At 58.2% G+C, this 19,306-nt stretch overlaps 2 protein-coding genes across 10 annotated transcripts; both read left to right on the top strand.

The window, feature by feature from the left end:
* The first annotated feature begins 494 nt into the window (after positions 1–494).
* Positions 495–7,860, top strand: CHST3 (carbohydrate sulfotransferase 3). 8 transcript variants are annotated; one of them, XM_083844358.1, is made up of 4 exons: positions 1,829–1,920; positions 2,311–2,349; positions 5,097–5,380; positions 5,540–7,860. In XM_083844358.1, exons 3-4 carry the CDS (start codon positions 5,244–5,246, stop codon positions 6,786–6,788), a joined length of 1,386 nt encoding a protein of 461 aa, XP_083700484.1. In that variant the 5' UTR covers positions 1,829–1,920; positions 2,311–2,349; positions 5,097–5,243; the 3' UTR covers positions 6,789–7,860. The 8 variants fall into 8 exon arrangements, with proteins under 8 accessions (XP_083700487.1, XP_083700488.1, XP_083700483.1 ...); XM_083844361.1 differs by lacking the exons at positions 1,829–1,920; positions 2,311–2,349 and adding an exon at positions 495–1,430; XM_083844362.1 differs by lacking the exons at positions 1,829–1,920; positions 2,311–2,349 and adding an exon at positions 1,669–1,794.
* Positions 7,861–13,339: 5,479 nt separating this feature from the next.
* AIFM2 (AIF family member 2) lies at positions 13,340–18,945 on the top strand. 2 transcript variants are annotated; one of them, XM_083844365.1, is made up of 8 exons: positions 13,340–13,701; positions 14,271–14,386; positions 15,315–15,434; positions 15,826–15,918; positions 16,223–16,331; positions 16,420–16,572; positions 17,306–17,509; positions 18,486–18,945. In XM_083844365.1, exons 1-8 carry the CDS (start codon positions 13,527–13,529, stop codon positions 18,638–18,640), a joined length of 1,125 nt encoding a protein of 374 aa, XP_083700491.1. In that variant the 5' UTR covers positions 13,340–13,526; the 3' UTR covers positions 18,641–18,945. The 2 variants fall into 2 exon arrangements, with proteins under 2 accessions (XP_083700491.1, XP_083700492.1); XM_083844366.1 differs by having other exon boundaries at positions 13,346–13,701; positions 17,309–17,509.
* Positions 18,946–19,306: the final 361 nt, after the last annotated feature.

Here is a 19,306-nt window from a genome sequence, read left to right as displayed (position 1 = left end):
CCGTCTTCTGCTTTTTCGGTTCCGATTTGGAGTTGGCACCCGCCCGCTTCCTCACGCTGAAAATAGGAGAAATTGGTTATCTGGAGGCCCATCGCCCCGCGGCTTGGTGGCCCTGCTGGGGGCGAGCACCCGCTGCGGGAAGGCCACCACGAAGGGGACGCAGAGCAGAGGATGGGGAGCAGCAGCCTGGGCTGGCCGGGCGTCCCCAGCACGAGGGGACATCACCCGGTGTCCCCGTCCCGAGCTTTGCCCTCCCACCGTCTCCCCTCTCGCAACATCCACGAGCATCGCTGCTTTAGGTCGGGAAAGCGCTCGCGATGAGCAACAGCTGAAAATAAAGGCACAAAGCCCGGGCTCGGCGACTTCCCCGCTTCACCCTGGGCGGTTTCGGGGGGAAGCAGAAGCGAAACGGGAACAGAAATCGCGGCGCGGGGCCGCGCGGGGGCGCAGCGGCAGCGGCACCGGGAGCGCGCCCGGCCCCGCCGCCGGCCGCGGGAGGGTTTTGGGGGGGGAGCCTGGGTCCTTGCGCCCCCCCTGGCGAGACAAAGCCGCCGGGAGCCGGGTGCAGCCCTGGGACAAAGGCAGGACAGCCCCCCCCCCTCCAGCCTGCCAGCCACATCCCGGCCCCCTGGGAAAGGAAACCCCGGAGGGAAGCAGCCGAGCGGCGGTGCCGGGAGGGCGGAGGGCGGAATGGGGCAGCCTCTGATCCGCAAGGCGAGCTGCCAGGCAGGCTCTGCCCCCGTTTTATGGAGCAAAGGCCAGCCCAGGCTTCCATCCGGCAGAGCAGGACATGGCCACCACCGCGCCCTCAGCTTGGGCCGGGGGCACAAAACGAGCCAGAAGAGTTTGATGCCATCGAGGGCCGGGATGCTTGGTGAGCCACCAGCAGAAGCCTTGGGAAGAGGAGCCCAGTGGTGCCATCACCGCTGCGGCAGGGCTGTCCTGCTCCGTGGCTTCATACACACACACGTCTGTGTTGGCACCCCTCCTGCTGCCAGCAAGGTGCTGTCCCACGCTCATCGCCTTCGTTAGCAGCAAGACACTAACAAGCTACACGGGCCATCACATGCAAACACTGATAAAACTTGTGTTTCTGCATAACACCACGGGAAAACTATGCTGGGAATGCACAAGAGGATGAAATATCTTATGGGGACTGATTTTTTGGCTCTGTCTTCAGATGTCTTTTGGCTCTTCACTGTGGAGCTCGGAGGGGACGTACAAATTTCCACGCATAAGCCAGAGCTGCTGGTCCCGTACACCTGGATATTATAGCCCACACTGCGGGGACAGGGACAGCCCGTGCACACCGAGGGGGAGCTGCTGGTCCCCTCCTGATGGCCACGGTGGCCAGCACTTCCCCAAAGGGCCACGCTCACCAGGACACTTGTGCGCATTGCATCGCCTGCCTGGCACAGGGGGACCATCAGGTGCCGCAAAGCTACCTGCCGACCCTACATGGGGACCAACACGGGGTCTTGGGGTGACCGATGCGGGATCTTAGGGTGACCAATGCAAGGTCTTGGGGTGACCAACACGGGGTCTTGGGGTGCACTGAGGGGGGCAATACCAAAAGGAAGAAGGTGGTCGTGGAGGTGGGGGAGCGAGAAGCAGCCGGCGAGAGCCACGGAGAGGGAGCATCGGGGGGGGGGGGGTGGCACAGAGAGAAACTTTTCCCCCGAGCTCCCCGTTCCTCAGCACGGTGCAGGATCTGGCCCTGGCACTGCGGGATGATGGCCTGGGGCCCCAGCCCCGCCCCAGCCCTGCTCCCCCCTCCGGCACCCCGGGAGGAAGGCAAGAAGGAGGGAGGGAGGGAAGGAGGGAGGGAAAAGAGAGGGAGGGAGGATGACAGCGCCGTGAAGAAAAGCAGGGGACCCGCCGCCCTCCCCGCTCCCGCACGGCAGGACCGGGCCCACGGGGGTAGGTGAGGGTGGCGCTGGGGGACACTTGGCCGGGGGGGGGGGGTCCCTGGGGGTCCCGGCACCCAGCAGGGGCATCCGGGGCTGGGTCCAGTGGGGGGCTCGGACGGGGAGTTGTGGGAAGTTGGGGGAAGGGGAAAGGGAAAAGAGGGGGGAAGGCACGTTCCTGGGACCAGTGGGGTTGGGGGGCTCCGTGGCCGCCCCCCACAGCCCCTCGGAGGCGGCTCCAGGGCTCCGCCACTGCCGCCTTTGTGCTGCCTCCGGCCGCGCCTTTGTCTGCGGGCAGGGAGCCCCCGCCGGGCCTGGGGTGTCCCCGGGACCCCCGCCCAAGAAGCTCCTTCGGCAGCTCGGGGGGACGGCAACAAATAAAAAAATATATATATATTTATAGAGAGAGAGATGGATGCATCCGGAAGAAGGCAAAGCCGGGGTGAGCCGCTCCTGGCCGGGAAGCAGCGGGGCGGCGCGGGGGGAACTTTTCCTGCAGCGATCCCGGAGTTGCATCATCCGGCCCCATGGGCAGCGCTGGCAAGTTGGTGGCAGGGGGCTGCTGGGGGGCTGTGGGCACTGGCCAGGTGGCCACAGGGGCCGCTGGGGTCGTGTGGCCAGTGGTCTTGGGGTCTGGTGGCCGGACCCCATCTCGGCACCGTTGGCAGCCCCGAGCTCGGCCTGAGCCCGCAGCATCCCCCTGCTGCTCGCCAGCCCCTCGCCAGCTGCAGGTGGTGCCGAAAAACCCGGCTGCTGGCTGCGGCTGCCAGCGAGTTTGGTTTGAGTTTGGGTAATTTGGGGTAGGAGTTTGTTTCGAGTTGGGTTATTTTTGCGTAGCTGGGCACCGCTCGCTGCTGGGCCAGGTGAAACCCCGAGTGTGCCGCAGCTGCGGGGGTGCTGGGTTCGGCCGGGGTGCTGAGCGTGGCTGGGAGCAGACAGCTCTCCTCGGGCACCAGCCGAGGCCGGGGGGGGAAAACTCACCCCATTCTGGCCACAAATTTGGGCTGGTGGCACCAACTTGCTCCTCTGATGGGCACCTCGCTGGCCCCGGTTTGGCTGAGGCTTGGTGGCTATTCTGGGCAACTTTATAAACAGCGTAGGAATTGACTTTTTTTTTCTCTCTCTCTCCTATTTTAACTTGAATTACACGTGTTGTTTTTGAGAAAAAAAAAAAAAAGTACCTCTGAGCGAAAAACACCGGAGGGAGCAGCCGGTGGCCAAAGCGAAGCGGTGCCACGCTCCATCGCCTCCATCCCGCTGCCTCCTCCCCTGGCTCGGGGGGACAGGAGCCGGCTGGGGGGGCGAGCTGCTGGACCTGGAGGAAAGGCAGGGGCGGGAGCACAACCCCTCCGAGGCGAAAGCGAGTGGGGAAACCATCGGGTTTCCCAGCCTCGGGAGGGGAAGTAGTTGGTAAATACAGAGGGAGCCAGTTTGTTGTGATAATTTTTTTTTCTGCACGGGTTGCAGACAAAGAGCAGATCAGCCCGCACGCCTGCTCTCTTTGTTGTTCCAGCCAAGGCTTTTGCTGGGTCCTTTTCCCAACCTGGTGGAGCAAAGTGCTCCAGAGGGGTCCCGGGCACCGGCTGCGAGCCAACGCTTTGCCTACCGGCTCTGGGAACTCATCCTCAGCCCGTTGAGTCACCGGAGGAAAATGTGACTTCACCCAGTCACACCTCCGGCTGCTTTTCCCCGCGAGCCCACAAACGCCTTTCCTGCCCTGGATGCCGTCTCCCGGCCGGAGGAGGGATGGGGAAGGGCTGGCCCCGTGCATCGCCCCTCGCCCGCTGCATGGTGCTCGGAAAAATCACGCTGAAATGAAAAGCTCTTTGGGTTTGGGAAGAGCCGGGTCCCTGCAGCCGCGTCCCAGCTCTCCCGTGCACAGAGCCCCTCTGTTCCCCGCACAAAGAGCCGCTTGTGGCCCTCCTCCTGCCCCGGCCGGGCTGCGCCGTGCGGTCCCCAGCGAGGAAGAGCTCGAGGACGCCGAGCAGCCCCCGGCCACCTCGCCGGGTCACTGCGTCCCCTTCCTTGATGCTCTCAAACCACCAAAGCCCCAGGACGTGCGGGGCTCGGCGTGCTTTCTGCCCGCCCCTTGTGCCTCTCCGGCCCCACGGCTGAGCCCTGCGAGGGTTCAGGGACCCAGCGGCTCGTCCGTTTGCAGCCGCTCCTGTATTTAATGAATTACACCCACCCTGGGCCTGCAAATCTGGGGTTTTGCTGGAAATCGCTCTCTGTACAGTCCCCATGAATAATTTCTGGTCTGTGGTCATTTGTGGTTTGTCCGCTGTGGGCATTAGAGAGGGGGAAATCCTGGGCTGGCTGTGCCCAGGGCGCTTGGCAGCGCTCAGAGCGCCGGCGCTGACCCTTGGAGCCGCCTTCCCAGCGCTCACGATTACAAATCTGAAACTCATTCCCCTGGCAGCCTCCCTGGGAGCAGCCAGCACCCTCTGCCAGGGTCTGTATAATTAATTCCCCCTCTGGGCTGCTGAAATACTCCGCCCCCTGTCATTGCACGGGCACCCGGAGCTTCACGGGGCAATGGGAAGGCTTTGGGCAGCAGCGGGCGCGCGGTGCTCCGGAGGCGGGCGCTTTGGCAGGGCAGCAGGCACCAGGAGCACGAAAGGCAGGGGTTTACACGCACGGCATGTGATGGAGAGTCAGGCCACGTGAGGCCCTCCGCCTTCGTCCGGTTCCTGGAAACCCCCCGGCTTTCGCTTTGAGACCCACGGGAAGACAGAAGCCGCGCGCCCCGAGCACGTCACAGTAGGAAGCCGCCTGGCTCCCCAAAAAGTACCTTTGCCCCCTGCCCTGAGCGCCCGGCCCAGCGAGGCCCCCTGCCCAGGGGGGGATTTTTGGCCGGCAGCACGCAGGCAGCTGGCAGGGATTGGGTTTCGGCGCTGCTGGGAGGAGGAGGAGGTGCGGGAAGGGGTCTCCTCTGGCAGATTTATTTCGGGAGCAGGGAGAGCGGCGCTGTCAGCAGCTGCTGGGCGCGGGGTGGAAGCGATAATAGGAGCCCCCCCTCCGCCCCCGCCACGGGTTTTTACAGCACAGGGTGTTTGCCGAGCTCTTGCTCGCACAGCACAGGGGAATTGCCTTCAGGCCCTCGGCATGGGCTCTCCAGACGTAGAGGTTGCCAGAGAGAGCAGCGAGTGCAGGGGAAGGCCCTGATGTGTCCCCTCCTTGCCCCCGCAGGCCAGGGCCACCTGGAGGGGGATGCTGAGGAGCAGAGGATGCCCAGCAGATAGCGCAGGGCACCGGCAGCCCAGCCGGGGGCTCCCCTGAGGACAGGAGGGACGTTCAGAGGACGCAGAAGCCCCGGCTTCCCAGCTCTCCCTCCCCATGGAGAGGAGATCCTCCTTGCCCCAGGATCTCCGGGAGGTGCTGCACTGCCTGAAGATGAGGAGCAAGTACGCCGTGCTGCTGGTGTTCGTCGTGGGTCTGGTCATCATCGAGAAGGAGAACAACTTCATCTCCAGGTAGGAAGCATGGGACCCCCTGCTTTTAGCCCTCTGTCCACCCGCCCTGCGTGCTTGGCGACCCCAGGTCCTGCAGGGAGAAGCGCAAGGGGGGTCCCCAAAACCTCTAGGGGGATGGAGGGGTGGCCTCAGCCCCAGGCTCTGCTCGCTCTCCCGCAGGGTGTCGGACAAGCTGAAGCAGTCCCCGCAGGCACTGGCGGAGGCCAACGACACGGAGGCCAGCCCAATGCCGGCCGAAAACGGGTCCCTGGCCTCACTGCGCCAGCTGGATGCCGCCTTCTCGCAGCTGAGGATGCGGCTGCGCAACGTCACCCTGCAGCTGGCCGGGGGGCTGGCGACGGCAGGGACGGTGCCCCCGGAGCCGCGGCGGCACGTCCTGCTGATGGCCACCACCCGCACCGGCTCCTCCTTCGTCGGGGAGTTCTTCAACCAGCAGGGCAACATCTTCTACCTCTTCGAGCCACTGTGGCACATCGAGAGGACGGTCACCTTCGAGCCGGGTGGCGCCAATGCGGTGGGGTCGGCCTTGGTGTACCGTGACGTCCTGCAGCAGCTCTTCCTCTGCGACCTCTACATCCTGGAGAGCTTCATCTCCCCGGCGCCCGAGGAGCACCTGACACCCTTCATGTTCCGGCGGGGCTCCAGCCGCTCGCTGTGCGAGGAGCCCGTCTGCACGCCGGCCGTCAAGAAGGTCTTCGAGAAGTACCACTGCAAGAACCGCCGCTGCGGCCCCCTCAACGTCACGCTGGCGGCCGAGGCGTGCCGGCGCAAGCAGCACGTGGCCCTGAAGACGGTGCGCATCCGGCAGCTGGAGTTCCTGCAGCCGCTGGCGGAGGACCCGCGGCTGGACCTGCGCGTCATCCAGCTGGTGCGGGACCCCCGCGCCGTGCTGGCCTCCCGCATGGTGGCCTTCTCGGGCAAGTACGAGACCTGGAAGAAGTGGGCGGCCGAAGGGGCGGCCCCGCTGCAGGAGGATGAGGTGCAGAGGCTGCGGGGCAACTGCGAGAGCATCCGTCTGTCGGCCGAGCTGGGGCTGCGGCGGCCGGGCTGGCTGCGGGGCCGCTACATGCTGGTGCGCTACGAGGACGTGGCGCGGGCGCCGCTGCGCAAGGCGGAGGAGATGTACCGCTTCGCCGGCATCCGCCCCACGCCCCAGGTGGAGGAGTGGATCCGCGCCAACACGCAGGCGCCCCGCGACGGCAGCGGCATCTACTCCACGCAGAAGAACTCCTCGGAGCAGTTCGAGAAGTGGCGCTTCAGCATCCCCTTCAAGCTGGCGCAGGTGGTGCAGGACGCCTGCGCCCCGGCCATGCGCCTCTTCGGCTACAAGCTGGCCGGCAGCCCCGAGGCACTGACGAACCGCTCGCTCAGCCTGCTGGAGGAGGGACCCCCCTCCTGGGTCACGTAACGCCAGGGGGGAACCGGAGCTGGGGACCGGAGCATCCCGGCGACGCCGAGCCCCGGGGCCGCGTCGCGTCCACACCGATGGGTTCCTCGGGAGGGGCAGCGGGGGTGCTCCGGCATCAGCTCCGCTCCCCGTGGAAGGGGGAAGGATGCGACCCTGAGACAGAAAAGCTGAGCACAAGGGATAACCCTGGGGCCAGCGGCAAAACCTGACCCATGCACCAGCTTAAATGGCACCAGCTCCTTTCTGTAAGGAGCCACTGAGCCGGGGAACCGGAGGACGCAGCCGGGGACCCACAGCCCCCATGCGGGGGTGACTTTCTGGGAGGTTTGTGCAGCCTGGGTGCTTGCCAAAACCACGCTACGCCCTCCGAATGCCGCTGTCGCAGTCAGGGAGCACTCCTGGATGGGATTCAACATGGAAAGCAGCACTGCTGCCCCGCGGCCGCGCGTGATGTGGTGCCCAAAGTGGCGCCACCCCAAGCACCAGCGGCACAGCGTGCCAGCACCAGCAGGGACCCGAACCCCAAAGGCCTTACTGGTTTAGTGCCTTCACGCCAGCACAGACTGGGAACTGCCCGCAGAGCCCCAGCCAGCAGCAAGATGAGGTGGCTTCTCGGGTTTGTGCTCTTCAGTGTTGGTTCGGGGGGGTGTCTGTTTATTTTTAAGTTTGTTTTCTTCCTTTTTCTCTGTGTACCAGGGTTGCAGGGCAAATCTATTTATTTATTATGTGAAAAAGAGGGGGAGGTACACCAGGGGTCAGAGCTAAGCCCAAAAAATCAGACCAGCACAATGTGCTGCAGAGAAACAGGGACACCTACAGCGGAGGCAGGGGGATTGTGGCCCATGGGAGAACCAAACTGGGGATGCAGCTCCCCAAAAAACCCTGGCCACAGCAAGGCAGGGATGCTGCCATCAGCAAGCACTGGCCTCAACCTCGCACCGGGGCGAGGACACTCACTGGTGCCTGCTGCTTGCCCTGGAGCAGCTGAACCTCGTCACCTGCTGGAAGCTGTTTCACTTGACTTAATTAAAAATTAAAAAAAAAATGATAATACAAAGGAGCAGATTCCAAAGCATCTCCTGTCTTGTTGGTGTTCATCCCCTCCAGTCCCCCACCCCATAAATGTGGCCCATAAGCCACAGGCAGGATTTGGAGAGCCCATCGCTCCTCCAGGAGACTTGGCAGCTGCCGAGGACCTTTGGGGGACAAAGCGAGGGGCCCCCGCCGCTGTCCCCGAGCCCAGCACGGCCACCCGCAGCTCGCTGAGGCCACCAGCCCCCTTAGACAAAAGCAAAAATAAATAAGCAAAACTCAGCCGCCGCCGGCTCGGCTCTATTCCTGCCGGCACAGAGCGCTGGGACCGCCCGGGCTCCGGCAGCAAGCCGCGGCTCGGCGAGCTCACAAAAGCTGCGTTTTTTGACCCAAAGTGGAGAACAGAGGCGGCATTGAGGAGCGCGGGGAGCAGCCATGCCAGAGCCGTCGGCAGCCATCCTCCTGCAGCAGCCGGGGTTTTTCCTTTTCCTCCTTTTGCTCCGCTTGCATCTGGCCTCAATATGTGATGGAGCCGGGGTGCTGGATGCTGAAGGGCTCAGGAAAGGAGGCAAAAGTGGGGTTTGTGCCGAGCAGTGCATGAAAAAAGCTGATGTGGATGGGTTGGATGGGTCTCCTCACTCGCCCTGTGCATGGAGAAGCAGCCTCGGCTCCCCCGTGAGCAGGGTTTTGTTTGGGAGCCTCCTGCTGGGCAAGCAACGGGTGGCCGGGCTCAGCTGTACGCCGGGATGGAAACGGCTGCGGTGCAAAAACAGGGGGGGGAAACCTTGTCCCCATGGATGGACGGGTCCTATCCTGCACCCCGGGGTGGGAAAGCAGACAGGCAGCCCAGTTTCTGCTCTGGAGGGGCAGATGCTGGAGGAGCTGAACCTTAAACTCCTGGGAGCATACAGCAGGGGAAGGCTGGAGGCTGGAACAAGGTCTTTTCTGTGTAAGAGTACCCATTGCTTTGGCCCAGGCTTGTGCAAAGCAAATAAATGGCTCAAATTAAATGGGGCTTCGCAAAACGGGGGGGGCAGACGCATCCCTGGCTGGCAGCCCTGGGAACAGGGCTTCAGAGGGTGACGAACGGCGGCGTCCCCATCCCCATCCCTCCCTGTTGGGCAGGGAGGGACAAAGCCAGGCCTAGGAGGGACAGGCAGAGCAGCCAGGGGAAATACAGGGAGAGCAGCCGGGGCAGGGGGAGCCGTGCTGATTTAAGGCGGAGGGGAGGGCTCCGAGCCCCTCTCACCTGCGTCACCGCACTGCCTGCACGGCCGCAGCCCGCGCTGGCTGCAGCCTGTAATTTCCAGCTGAGCAGGAGCATTTCTTCCTGGACATCCTCCAGCTTCCACTCAGAAGTGTCACAGGACAGAAAGGAAACGTGCCCCCAGCCCGTGCGGATCGCTGCAGTGGCTAATTGCTCTCGTTAGGGGCACGTAGCCATGGCTCCCACACAGAACTGGGGCTCGGCAGTGCCAGGCACACGGCTCCACCCGAGGCCAAAGCAGCCACAAGTTGACACACAAAGTGCCTGTGTCACCTCCCCACAGCCCCAGGCTGTGCTGAGGTCTCCTCCCAGCACACCCAGTTGGCTGCAAGAGCTTTAACTGGCCCCTAACTGGGGGACCACATGCAAGGACAGTGATGGTGCCCAGCAGCCCCCAGGCTGAGACGCCACAGGTGCAGTGGGGTGCACCTCCTGCTCCCCTTGGCCCCACCCGGCCTTGCTCTGGTCCTTCTCCATACCATTAAGGACACGGATTTTGGGGAAAAAGGACGCGTTTTCAGCCTGAGGACCTACCTGCAGGTCCTGCTCCACTCACACGGGCCATGCCAGAGGACTGCATCCACACCAACACCAAAAATCCCTCCCTGGGAAGGACCCAAGCTTTATGAAATAAAACAGCTCCCAAAAGGCTCAGGCTCACCCCAAACCAAACAACCCTCTTTATTTCATGCCCTAGAGCTGCTCCCTCCCCTTTATAACCTGCCCTAAACAGGTCAGTGCCTGCAGCTGTGCTGCGTCCCAGTGCTGGCTCAGGCCCCCATAGAGCCAGCCGCAGCTGTCCTTTGGGGAAAATGGGGGAAAATTGGCAATTAGTGTCACCAGAGGGAGACTGTCTGCAGGTAGCCCAGTGAGGGGACACGTGCTGGAGGACAGGGCCACCAGCCGAAGCCTGGAAATTAATTTTAAAAAGCCATTTTCCAGCTGGGCACAAGGTTTATCTCGAACATAAGAAGCCCCTGCTGCCCTGCCGGCCCTCCTAACCCCCCGTCCCCTTCTCCTCTCCTGCTCCAGCTCGAGTTAATGGGATTGGGCTTGCTAATCCCCCAGTACTACTGGAGGGGATTTCTGCACCGGGACCAGGAGCAAACCTATGGCCAAGCCACCGTGTGCCCCATCCACCCTGCTGCCTTCTGCCCGGGCCCAGCCTTGCCCATGGTGGGCTCGGCACGGTCCCCGCGGTCAGGGCGAGGGGCCGGGGGCTGCAGCAGACATGGACAGGTCGGAATTAAATGACAGCCTTGTTTTCTGTTGTGTTTTTTTTTTTTTTTTTTTTAAGAGGCTGCATGCCTGACCAGACCGCATTTCTTGGTCCGCATCCCATATTTATCCTGTAATTACACCTTCAGACAAAGGCTGCCTGTCTGTGAGGGCGATTTTTTTAAGGACACAGTTTTATTACACGTTGTGCTTTCACTGCCATGAAATCCTGGGGAGGGGGAAGAAAACGCCCCGCGATTCGGGGGTGAAAGCTGTTCTTTCTTGAAACCCAGACCTCTCCCTTCCCATTCCTGAGGAAAACCCGACCACAGACACACATCCTGCTTCTCCAGCACCCCGCGAGGAATAACGCCACCAAAAACAGCACCGGTTTTGTCCCATACGAGAAAGATGTCACCCAAGTGCTGAGCCTCGTGTTCTGTGCTGCAGGACCAGCGAGGTCCCATAAAAATCCCATAAAAAACGTCCTGGGTAAGGCTGGTTGAGCTCTTTGCACCTGCTTGGATCACAGCACCACAAGTGATGAATTCCCACAAGCCAGCGTTTTGCTTAAATTAACACCCACCGCAACTTTGGCTCTAGAGGGCCGGTGAAGATGTGCACTGCACGAAAACCAAAGGCATTTGGTGGAGTTTTTGGAGCAGGGTTTCCTCCAAGAGAGGAGCTTCACCACCAGGAACAGGGGGAAGTTTTGTGACCCCAGCTCCCCACAGCTGCTCGTGCAATACAAAGCCCAGCTGAAATGCAGAGAGCCATGAGCTTTGCCTTTTTTTTTTTTACCTGAATCCCTTTTTTTTCCACATGGGATCTGCCTGTAAATGCATGCGGATATTTTGCCCAGCCTGACCGACACAAGGTGGCCTTGGTGCCGAGGGCTGTGGTCGGCGGCCAGCAGCAGGGCTTCTCCAGCTGATGTCACCGAGGAACTGGAAATAAAAAAATGAGCGTGGTTGGAGAGGGAATAAATAAAGCAGAGCCTTGTTGACTCTCGTTGAAAGCAAATTTTATTTATAAGGTAAAAAACAGACCGTGTTGACGTTTAAGAGCAGCCGGGAACTGGCCTGAATTGTTTTTTCCAGGCAATCCTTTGCCCTGGGTTAACCCAATTTCACCCCGGGTGGTGGCAGAGACCCCTGCGGCACACGGGAATGACCAGAGCTCGCTAAGAGCAGTCCTTAAGTCCTGAACCACCTGTTTTCCACCAGGGAGAGGTCTTCCCCGGTTTCCCAGCAGAGACGTCGGTGAGGGGACAGATGGGACCTGAGCATCCTGAGCTCTTCCCAGAGGGAACAGTCCCACACTCGGAGGGACTTGAACCAAACCTGATTGGGGGAGGACACCGAGACAGGCCTGGCCGAAAGCAATCCCTCCATAACGTCTCGGGAAATGCCGGCACCTTTCCAGGAAAGCACCTCTCACCCCTGCGCCTGCTTTCAGAGCAGGACGGGGGGACTGTGAACATGCAGAGGAGGGCAGGAGGCAGCCCCCCAGCCCACAAGATGTGATGCTAAACTCACCGCTTCTGGGGCATCCCAGAGGTGGGACAAGCATCCCCTGGAGCCCCTTCCCTATGCTCTATTCCCTTACAAACAAGGGAGACAAACCCTCTTTGAAGCTAGCCAGCTCTTTCTGCAGCCATCTGCTTGCAGACGGCCGGATAAATGCTGTCAAACACCACGTTTGCCAACGCTGAGCACACACCTCTGTGCAGAGAGCTCCCCGCGACCACACTGCCTTGAGCAGTCAGACTTTTTTCCCCGTTTGCTTGGGGCTCGATGTGAGGTTTCCCGAGCTGGTCACAAAGGCCCCTTTTACCTCCACTGTTTGCTCTGGGTCCTGTTTGTGCCGCTGGCCTTGTCTTTCTTGTTGGTGCATCTCCAGCTCACCGCCTTAGAAGTTTTTCCCCTTGTTTTTCAACGGTGGCCCTGACCTTCTGGTATTAAACTGGATTCTCATGATCACCCCATCTGCCCGGGAGCAGAAACCTCACTGGGATGTGGAGCTGCCCCTGCCACCGGCTTTGGCTCGACCTGAAGGCACACAGAGGAAAAACAAACCCACCCGGGGCCATGCCTGGGGATGTTTTGCCTTTGTCTTGGAGGCAGGTTTAGGAGATTTGCGTTGTGGCCAGCAGAGATAGGGCAGGAACAGTGACTGCTTTGTGGCAGGTCCGGTGCAAATATCCCTAATTAAGGTTTTTGGCACCCTCCATGCTTGCAGGGCCTTTGTCAGCCTCCCTGCGATGGAGGACACCCAGCACGTCCCCATCCCACGCCGAGCTGGCTGCACCCTCTGGCGGCCACACTGCCTCCCTTGCAGCATCCTACCAGGACGCCCTGAAAATGCTGCTCCACCCCAAAGCGTGGGCACGATTTGGGATTTTCTGCCTCTTGGCTACCTACAGTCAACGGGCAGAACCAGCCCTCAGGGAGCGAGCTCAGCTCGGGGCCCACCTCCCCGTTTTTCCTGAAAAAATGCAAATTCCTTCCTCCATCCCCACGGGTGAGGTTTGGGGGGAGTGCTCCAGACCTCGATATGGGGCTGGTGGGTGCTGCAGGAGGAACGAGGAGCAGAGGCGGCCTCCAAACCCTCACATCAAGCGCGGGGCAGCTCTGCCAGCAGTGTGCACGGGAGCTATAATTACCACGGGGCCGGCCGGCTATATTTATCCGCAATGCCGCACGAGCCAAAAGTCTTCGGGGGAGATTTCTGAGGTCTGGGCGTCCTTTTCACTGCAAACCTCTTCTTCAGCCCGAAGGGAAAACCATTTAAAACATGCTTGTAGCCCAAGGAGCTCGAGGTCTGCAGGTGGGGCCTGGAGCTCGCAAAACACTGCTGCAGCCGGAGCTGCAGGGATGCGTGGCTCAGCACAGCTTGGCACGGCTCGGCTCGGCACAGCTCAGCACAGCTCGGCATGGCTCCGAACAGCTCGGCATGGCTCAGCACGGCTTGGCATGGCTCCGAACAGCTCGGCATGGCTCCGAACAGCTCGGCATGGCTCCGAACAGCTCGGCATGGCTCAGCACGGCTTGGCATGGCTCGGAACAGCTCGGCATGGCTCAGCACGGCTCGGCACGCCCCGCGGGGTGCTGTGCTGAGTCAGGGGGCGGGTAAGAGGCGGGCCAGCCCCAGCAGCGCTGCGCTGGAGCCTTCCTCACCCCGAAGAGGAGCGTCAAGCGGCCCCGTGCCGAGCCCCCGCCATGGGCTCCCGGCTGTCGGTGGATGACTCCGTGCGCGTCGTCATCGTCGGCGGTGGCTTCGGGGGCACGGCGGCCGCCAGCCAGCTGAAGGCCTGGGCCGTCCCCTTCGTGCTGGTGGATATGAGAGATGCTTTCCATCACAACGTCGCTGCCCTGCGGGCCTCCGTGGAGAGCGGTAAGAGGCGAGCAGCGTGAGTGCCGTGGGCCTGCTGCCTCGCGGCCAGCTCCTGTATCGCACCTCGGGGCCCTGAGGGGAATAACGAGGAGCAGGACAACGGAGGGGCCTCCCCTGCCCCTGCCGTGCTGAAATGTTTGACGTTTTCCACCTGGAAAACAAACACTTGGCTCTGGGAGGTCCCATGTACCGTCTGTGTTAAGCTAATCCCATGGCTCACAGGAAAAATGAGGCATAATTATCCAGATGCTCTTTTTTTATTTTTCTTCAAGAACTTAAAAGTTCGCTGAAGTGAAACTCTCGGTGGATGGAAGGAGCAAACGGGTGGCACGTGTGAAATGCTGCCTCGCTCAGCAGTGAGGGCACACGGGACAAAGTTCAGTCAGGGACAGGCTCGGCCTTCTCTGGGGCACCCGGCTCACCCCACCTCTCCAGGAGCTGGGGATTTAGGGGGGAAATTCAGCTTTCAGGGCTAGGAACAATCGTCAGAATGATGCCAAAACCTTGTGGGGTTTGTTAAACCTCCACACGGAGGAAGATCTCTTTCTTACCATCTCCCCCTACCACAGGATTTGCCAGGAAGACTTTCATCTCCTACTCCGTCACCTTCGGCGACAGCTTCCGACAAGGCCAGGTTGTCGGCATAGACCCCGCGAGGCAGCTGGTCCTGCTCAGCGATGGTGAGGTGGGTGGTGCAAGAACTCGTCACCAGAAAGCTGGCAGCCCTTTGGGATCGCCTGCTGACGCTGAACATCAGGCTGCAGCAGGGTGTGCTGCGAGCCTCTCCTCCTCGGGTTTTCTTCGGCTGGGTTTTGGCTGCAGGAAGGCAGTACCCCAAACCCACACCAGCTTGGGTTTGGTTGTAGAAGGAACTTGGAAATAAGGCTGCAGGCAGCTCTTTGTGTTTGGGGTCCTCTGGCAGGGGAGGGAGCAGGATGAGCAGGATCATGGGGCGCCTGGTCACAGAAAATGTGCCTGGGAATGGGAACGGGAGCGTGACCCTGCCAAAGGAGGGAGGGTGCGCACATCACCGCACGTCTGCGTGCTCTGGGCAGAATTGTGCCCTGGGAAAAACAAACTAGACCTTGCCCCCGGAGTCAGATGAGCTGGGAATGCTGCTCGGCTGGGCCCTGACCCATGCGCTGCCCCCCGCTCAGAGGGCAGAACGCTGATCTGATCGCCCCTCGGCCTGGCTGAAATACCTGACCCCAAACAACGGCCTAGATCTGTGCTGCAATAGGGGCGTGCCGCTAATACTCCATCCCACCTGGTGCTCAGATAAGCTTTTGTTCTCAGGGCTGGATTTAGAGCTCAATTAACCCTGGAGCTCAGATCCTTATCTAACCACAGGAATAAACACAGGGAAGGAGCTCCAGGAACTCCTCTCAGCCCGAGCATCTCACCTCTGTTTGGAAGAGGGTGAAGGTGGGAGGTCAGTCTGTTATTTGTGTCCCTCCGGACTCCAAACTCAGAGCTCCAGCTGATCTCTGGAGCCCTCTGTGATGGCAGCTTCAGCGACTGACGCAAATACCAGGCTATTGCCTGTAAGCTTGTGGTAGTTCAGACTCCCTTTTTAAAAGTCTAACATCCCGTTCCACCTTCTGCCCTCCCAGGAGCTTCACTACTCCCATCTCATTCTTGCAACAGGCAGCAATGGGCCGTTCCCTGGGAAGTTCAACAAAGTCATCGACATGGAAAGCGCCATCCAGACCTATGAAGACATGGTTAAGGAGGTGAGGAATCAACTTATTTCCCAGGAAGCCTTCCCTGCCTTAGTTCAGCTCGCGCCACCATGGGTAGCTGGAGCTATCTGTGTCTGAGAAGGAGACCACAATGCCTGGAGGGGTAGGACAAGCAGCATGAGCTAGCTCGTTTGGTGTTCTGCACGCCCCGGGGGAAGCACTATCTGCACAAGGGGAGACCTGAAAAGCGCAACAGTATTACAGTATAGACAGGGAGGGTACATGGGGTTCTCATTTTTGTTTCTTCCTAACAAACTAGGTGTTTTACTGGTGTTAGGCTGACGCCATACATCAGAAGGGTCTGCTTGCAGAGTGGCTGAAGGTACCTGGCTTCCTGCACAAAACCTTTCTCTCATAACATCGGTTTCTTCTTTACTTCAAGATTGAGAAAGCTGAGCGCATCCTGGTAGTGGGAGGTGGAGCTGCCGGCGTCGAGATGGCTGCAGAGATCAAAACAGAGTACCCAGCCAAAGAGGTAGCAGCACATTAGTTACATTAACTTGTTTTTGAGACTGTTCTTTGTTGGGCCTGCTGGAGGTATTGGAGATCACTGCAAATCAGGAGCTTCAAATGCAATGCCAACCTTCCTCCCCACTGCCTCCTCTTCTGGGAGCACCCTTATAGCCTGTCACCAGCAATTTTTGACACTAGATGCCCTTCACCAAGCTCACTCTCTTTGGGCATTTTAGTGGGACAGAAGGAAGCTGTCTATTGCTGCTGCCACATATGTGGTGTCCTGGCCCATTCCTGTATCCCCTTTGCTATTTTGTCCCCAACAGGTCACCCTCATTCACTCCAAAATTGCACTAGCTGATGCAGAGCTGCTCCATAGCGTCCGTCAGGAGGTGAAGGAGATTCTCCTCCGGAAAGGAGTGCGCCTCCTATTAGGTATGGACTTATCACCTCCGAAGATCTACAAGCTACTCCTCCTTCAGCCTAGTAAAGGTTTGTGACCCAGGGTTCTCTGTCCCAACAGGTGAAAGGGTAAGCAACATGGAAAACCTCACAACAAACCAGTTCCAGAAGGACATGGTAGTAAGGACAGAAAAAGGCACAGAGGTGGCTGTTGACATGGTGGTCCTGTGCACGGGGATAAAGATCAACTCTTCAGCATATGCCTCTGCATTTGGTAAGTGAAAAACACCGTGTGTGGAAAAGCAGCACAGTTCCTCAGTGTCTTCTGCTTGAGTACTGTGAGGTTAGAAATCAAACTTACACAACCTGCAGCGGTTTTTCCATGACACAGCAAATGTTCCAACATCACATTAAATACTTAACTGTGAAACGTGACCTCCAGAAACTTACAGATGACAAGGCTTACCATCTTCTTTGGCTCCTCCTGCTAATACCTGCAAGGAACCTCAGTGTCCTAGTTCAGCGTCAGGCAGATTACACCTAGAAATTGGTGACAACTCCTGTCGTCAAGGCCAGGATTTCCTCCCAAATAATGCGCTTGCAGAGTTCTGAGCACAAATAGGCTCAGCACGTTTGGCATTCTTGCTGCACAATCAGTGCCACAGGGCATTCAGCGGATCAGTTTTCCAGTAATACACCCTCAGTCTGCATCCCTTACAGCCCACTACAGCTATGGAGTGGTGTGACCATTACCCAGTCCCTTTCTCAGGCTGTGTACGCTAGATCTTCATGATTCCATGTTCCCAGACATATCAAAGGATAATTCGTTGTATCAGAACGTGCAACAATTAACTACAGCAAGGCAACAAGCATCTCTTGTGTGATGTAGATAAGAGGATGAAAAACTAACTCCCCTCTTTTTGTCAATGACATGTTGATAATATTAGCATTTTGGGGTCTCAGGCATAGTACACAACCCCAACCTGAAAACTTACTGTTTGGCAAAGCAGGAGACAAGCTGGCGAGTAATGGAGCTTTGCACGTTAACAAGCACCTCCAGCTGGAAGGCTACGAGAACATCTACGCCATCGGGGACTGTGCAGACCTGAAGGAACCCAAGATGGCCTACCACGCTGGGCTCCACGCCAACATCGTGGTGACAAATATCATCAACAGCCTGACACACAAGCCGCTTAAAACCTACCAGCCAGGTAAGGTCATCTCTTAGCAACTGGCTTTAGCTGTTGAGCTGCTTTTCTGCAGGGAACAGCCGTTTTAACATGTATGCATCATAACTTGCATGGGATGCTAATTAGAGATGGGGGAACCCACAATTGGGGTTGACTATATAGGCTTTATCTTAGTTCTTGCCAAAGACCCTGCAGAAGTTAATTACGTGCGTCGGTCTAGGTAGAGAACATGTCCTTTCTTCACTAACGTCTTCCTAGTTAATCTACTGGTGGGTGTCTGCCATTCATCAGTCTTGGTTCCTTTTCTTTAAGTTCCTTACTGCCCAATTAAATCCTAGAAATAAGGAGAGGACTTGACTTTCTCCTTCCTTCTCCCCTTAAATGATACAACAAGCACAAACTGAAAAATCTAGTAAAAAAAAAATATCTAGCTAGGTAATGGGTCTCATTGATAAGCAACTGATTTGCAAATACTTACTGTAATTATCGTGAAAGCTGTTCCATATGGATGGGAGATATCTGGACAGCTGCTGGGTTTTTAAAGGTTGTCCAGTCTACTTTTTTTTTTTCTCCACTTAAATTTTGTTGTTTACCTCTTGGACTCCCTCCTGGGAGGACAAAGTCATTCTACACTACACAGAGAGTCAGCCAAATCCTTCCACTGTGCAGCCCTAAAGCAAGAGAAGTGCCTGGCATCTCCTGTTACACCATCAGGAGAGCAGAGCTAGCCTTCAGTTTTTCTGAAAGGCTGATGCCTCATGAGAAGAGGGAACGAACAAGGCAATCTCATAGAAGTAGAACAGATGGTAGAGAGAGTTGCAAGTTGTTCTCCTTGGGCCTGCTCCCTTCCTTGTCACACAGCACATGGGTTACTGTGCTCAGCAGCACATGGATGGGGAGGAGGCTGCTGGAGCCAGCAGAAGTACAGCACCTACATGGAGTATGGTTTGGTATTTAGGTTTGAAATTGCTTAATTTAAGCTGTCTTTTCTTTCCAGGCTCCCTAACATTCCTGCTTTCAATGGGTAAGAATGATGGCGTAGGGCAGGTGAACGGCTACTACGTGGGACGCCTCTTGGTGACCATTGCTAAGAGCCGGGACCTGTTTGTCTCCAAGAGCTGGAAGACAATGGGACAGACAATGCCCTCTTAAGAGGGGACTAGAAACAAACCAGCAAGGAAGTCAACAACTGGAAGAAGGTGAGGGCGCACTGTTGTTGCTTGGACAGACCGATGCTGTCTCCCACACCACCTCCGAAAGCCACCCTTCAGTGTAATACATTGAAGGGGGCCCTGTGTTACACTAAAGGGGAAGGAGGCACTTTCCAAATTAATGAGCAAAGTTCTCATCATAAAAAACAAGGAAGGAACATTTCGTTTACTTTCCTGGTGAGATAGCTCTGAGCAAGAAACTTGGTTTACCTCCATTTGTAACAATAAACACTGTGGTTTTCAAAATGCGTGGCTTGTTTGTTATGTGGTTTTTCCCTGGCTTTCTCTACTCTAGCTTCTAGAGAGGTATCTGCCTGTTACTCGGGTACAGACCTGGCATCTGCTCTGCAGCACGCAGGAAGAATGGCTTGCAGCACTGCCTGCGCAAAACCCACCTAAAGCTTTGAAAAGGCTGTGGTAATCCTGAAACTCAGCAGAATATAATGCAGCTTTGTGCCAGCATCTCCCCAGCAGCTTTAATTAAGTCACAGCACTATACTTCTGCCAGAAGCTGGTTACTTGTGTACTAAGTGTGATATAACACGTACTTAATTAGGGATGCTGCTTTTCTTTTTTTAAAGGTGAGAAATTTCCAGAGCAGAACTAG

This window comes from Anser anser (assembly GCF_964211835.1).
Source record: "Anser anser genome assembly, chromosome: 7".
NCBI lineage: Eukaryota > Metazoa > Chordata > Aves > Anseriformes > Anatidae > Anser > Anser anser.
Note: the sequence above shows the minus strand (reverse complement) of the source record. Positions and strands in the feature narration are given on the sequence as shown.

Excerpts from the sequence above, each read along its gene's own strand:
- AIFM2 (XM_083844365.1), top strand. The coding sequence starts at position 13,527 with ATGGGCTCCCGGCTGTCGGTGGATGACTCCGTGCGCGTCGTCATCGTC. Across the intron at positions 15,435-15,825 it reads ATGAAGACATGGTTAAGGAG|ATTGAGAAAGCTGAGCGCAT; the intron begins GTGAGGAATCAA and ends CTTTACTTCAAG. Across the intron at positions 15,919-16,222 it reads CAGAGTACCCAGCCAAAGAG|GTCACCCTCATTCACTCCAA; the intron begins GTAGCAGCACAT and ends TGTCCCCAACAG.
- CHST3 (XM_083844361.1), top strand. The coding sequence starts at position 5,244 with ATGGAGAGGAGATCCTCCTTGCCCCAGGATCTCCGGGAGGTGCTGCAC. Across the intron at positions 5,381-5,539 it reads GAGAACAACTTCATCTCCAG|GGTGTCGGACAAGCTGAAGC; the intron begins GTAGGAAGCATG and ends GCTCTCCCGCAG.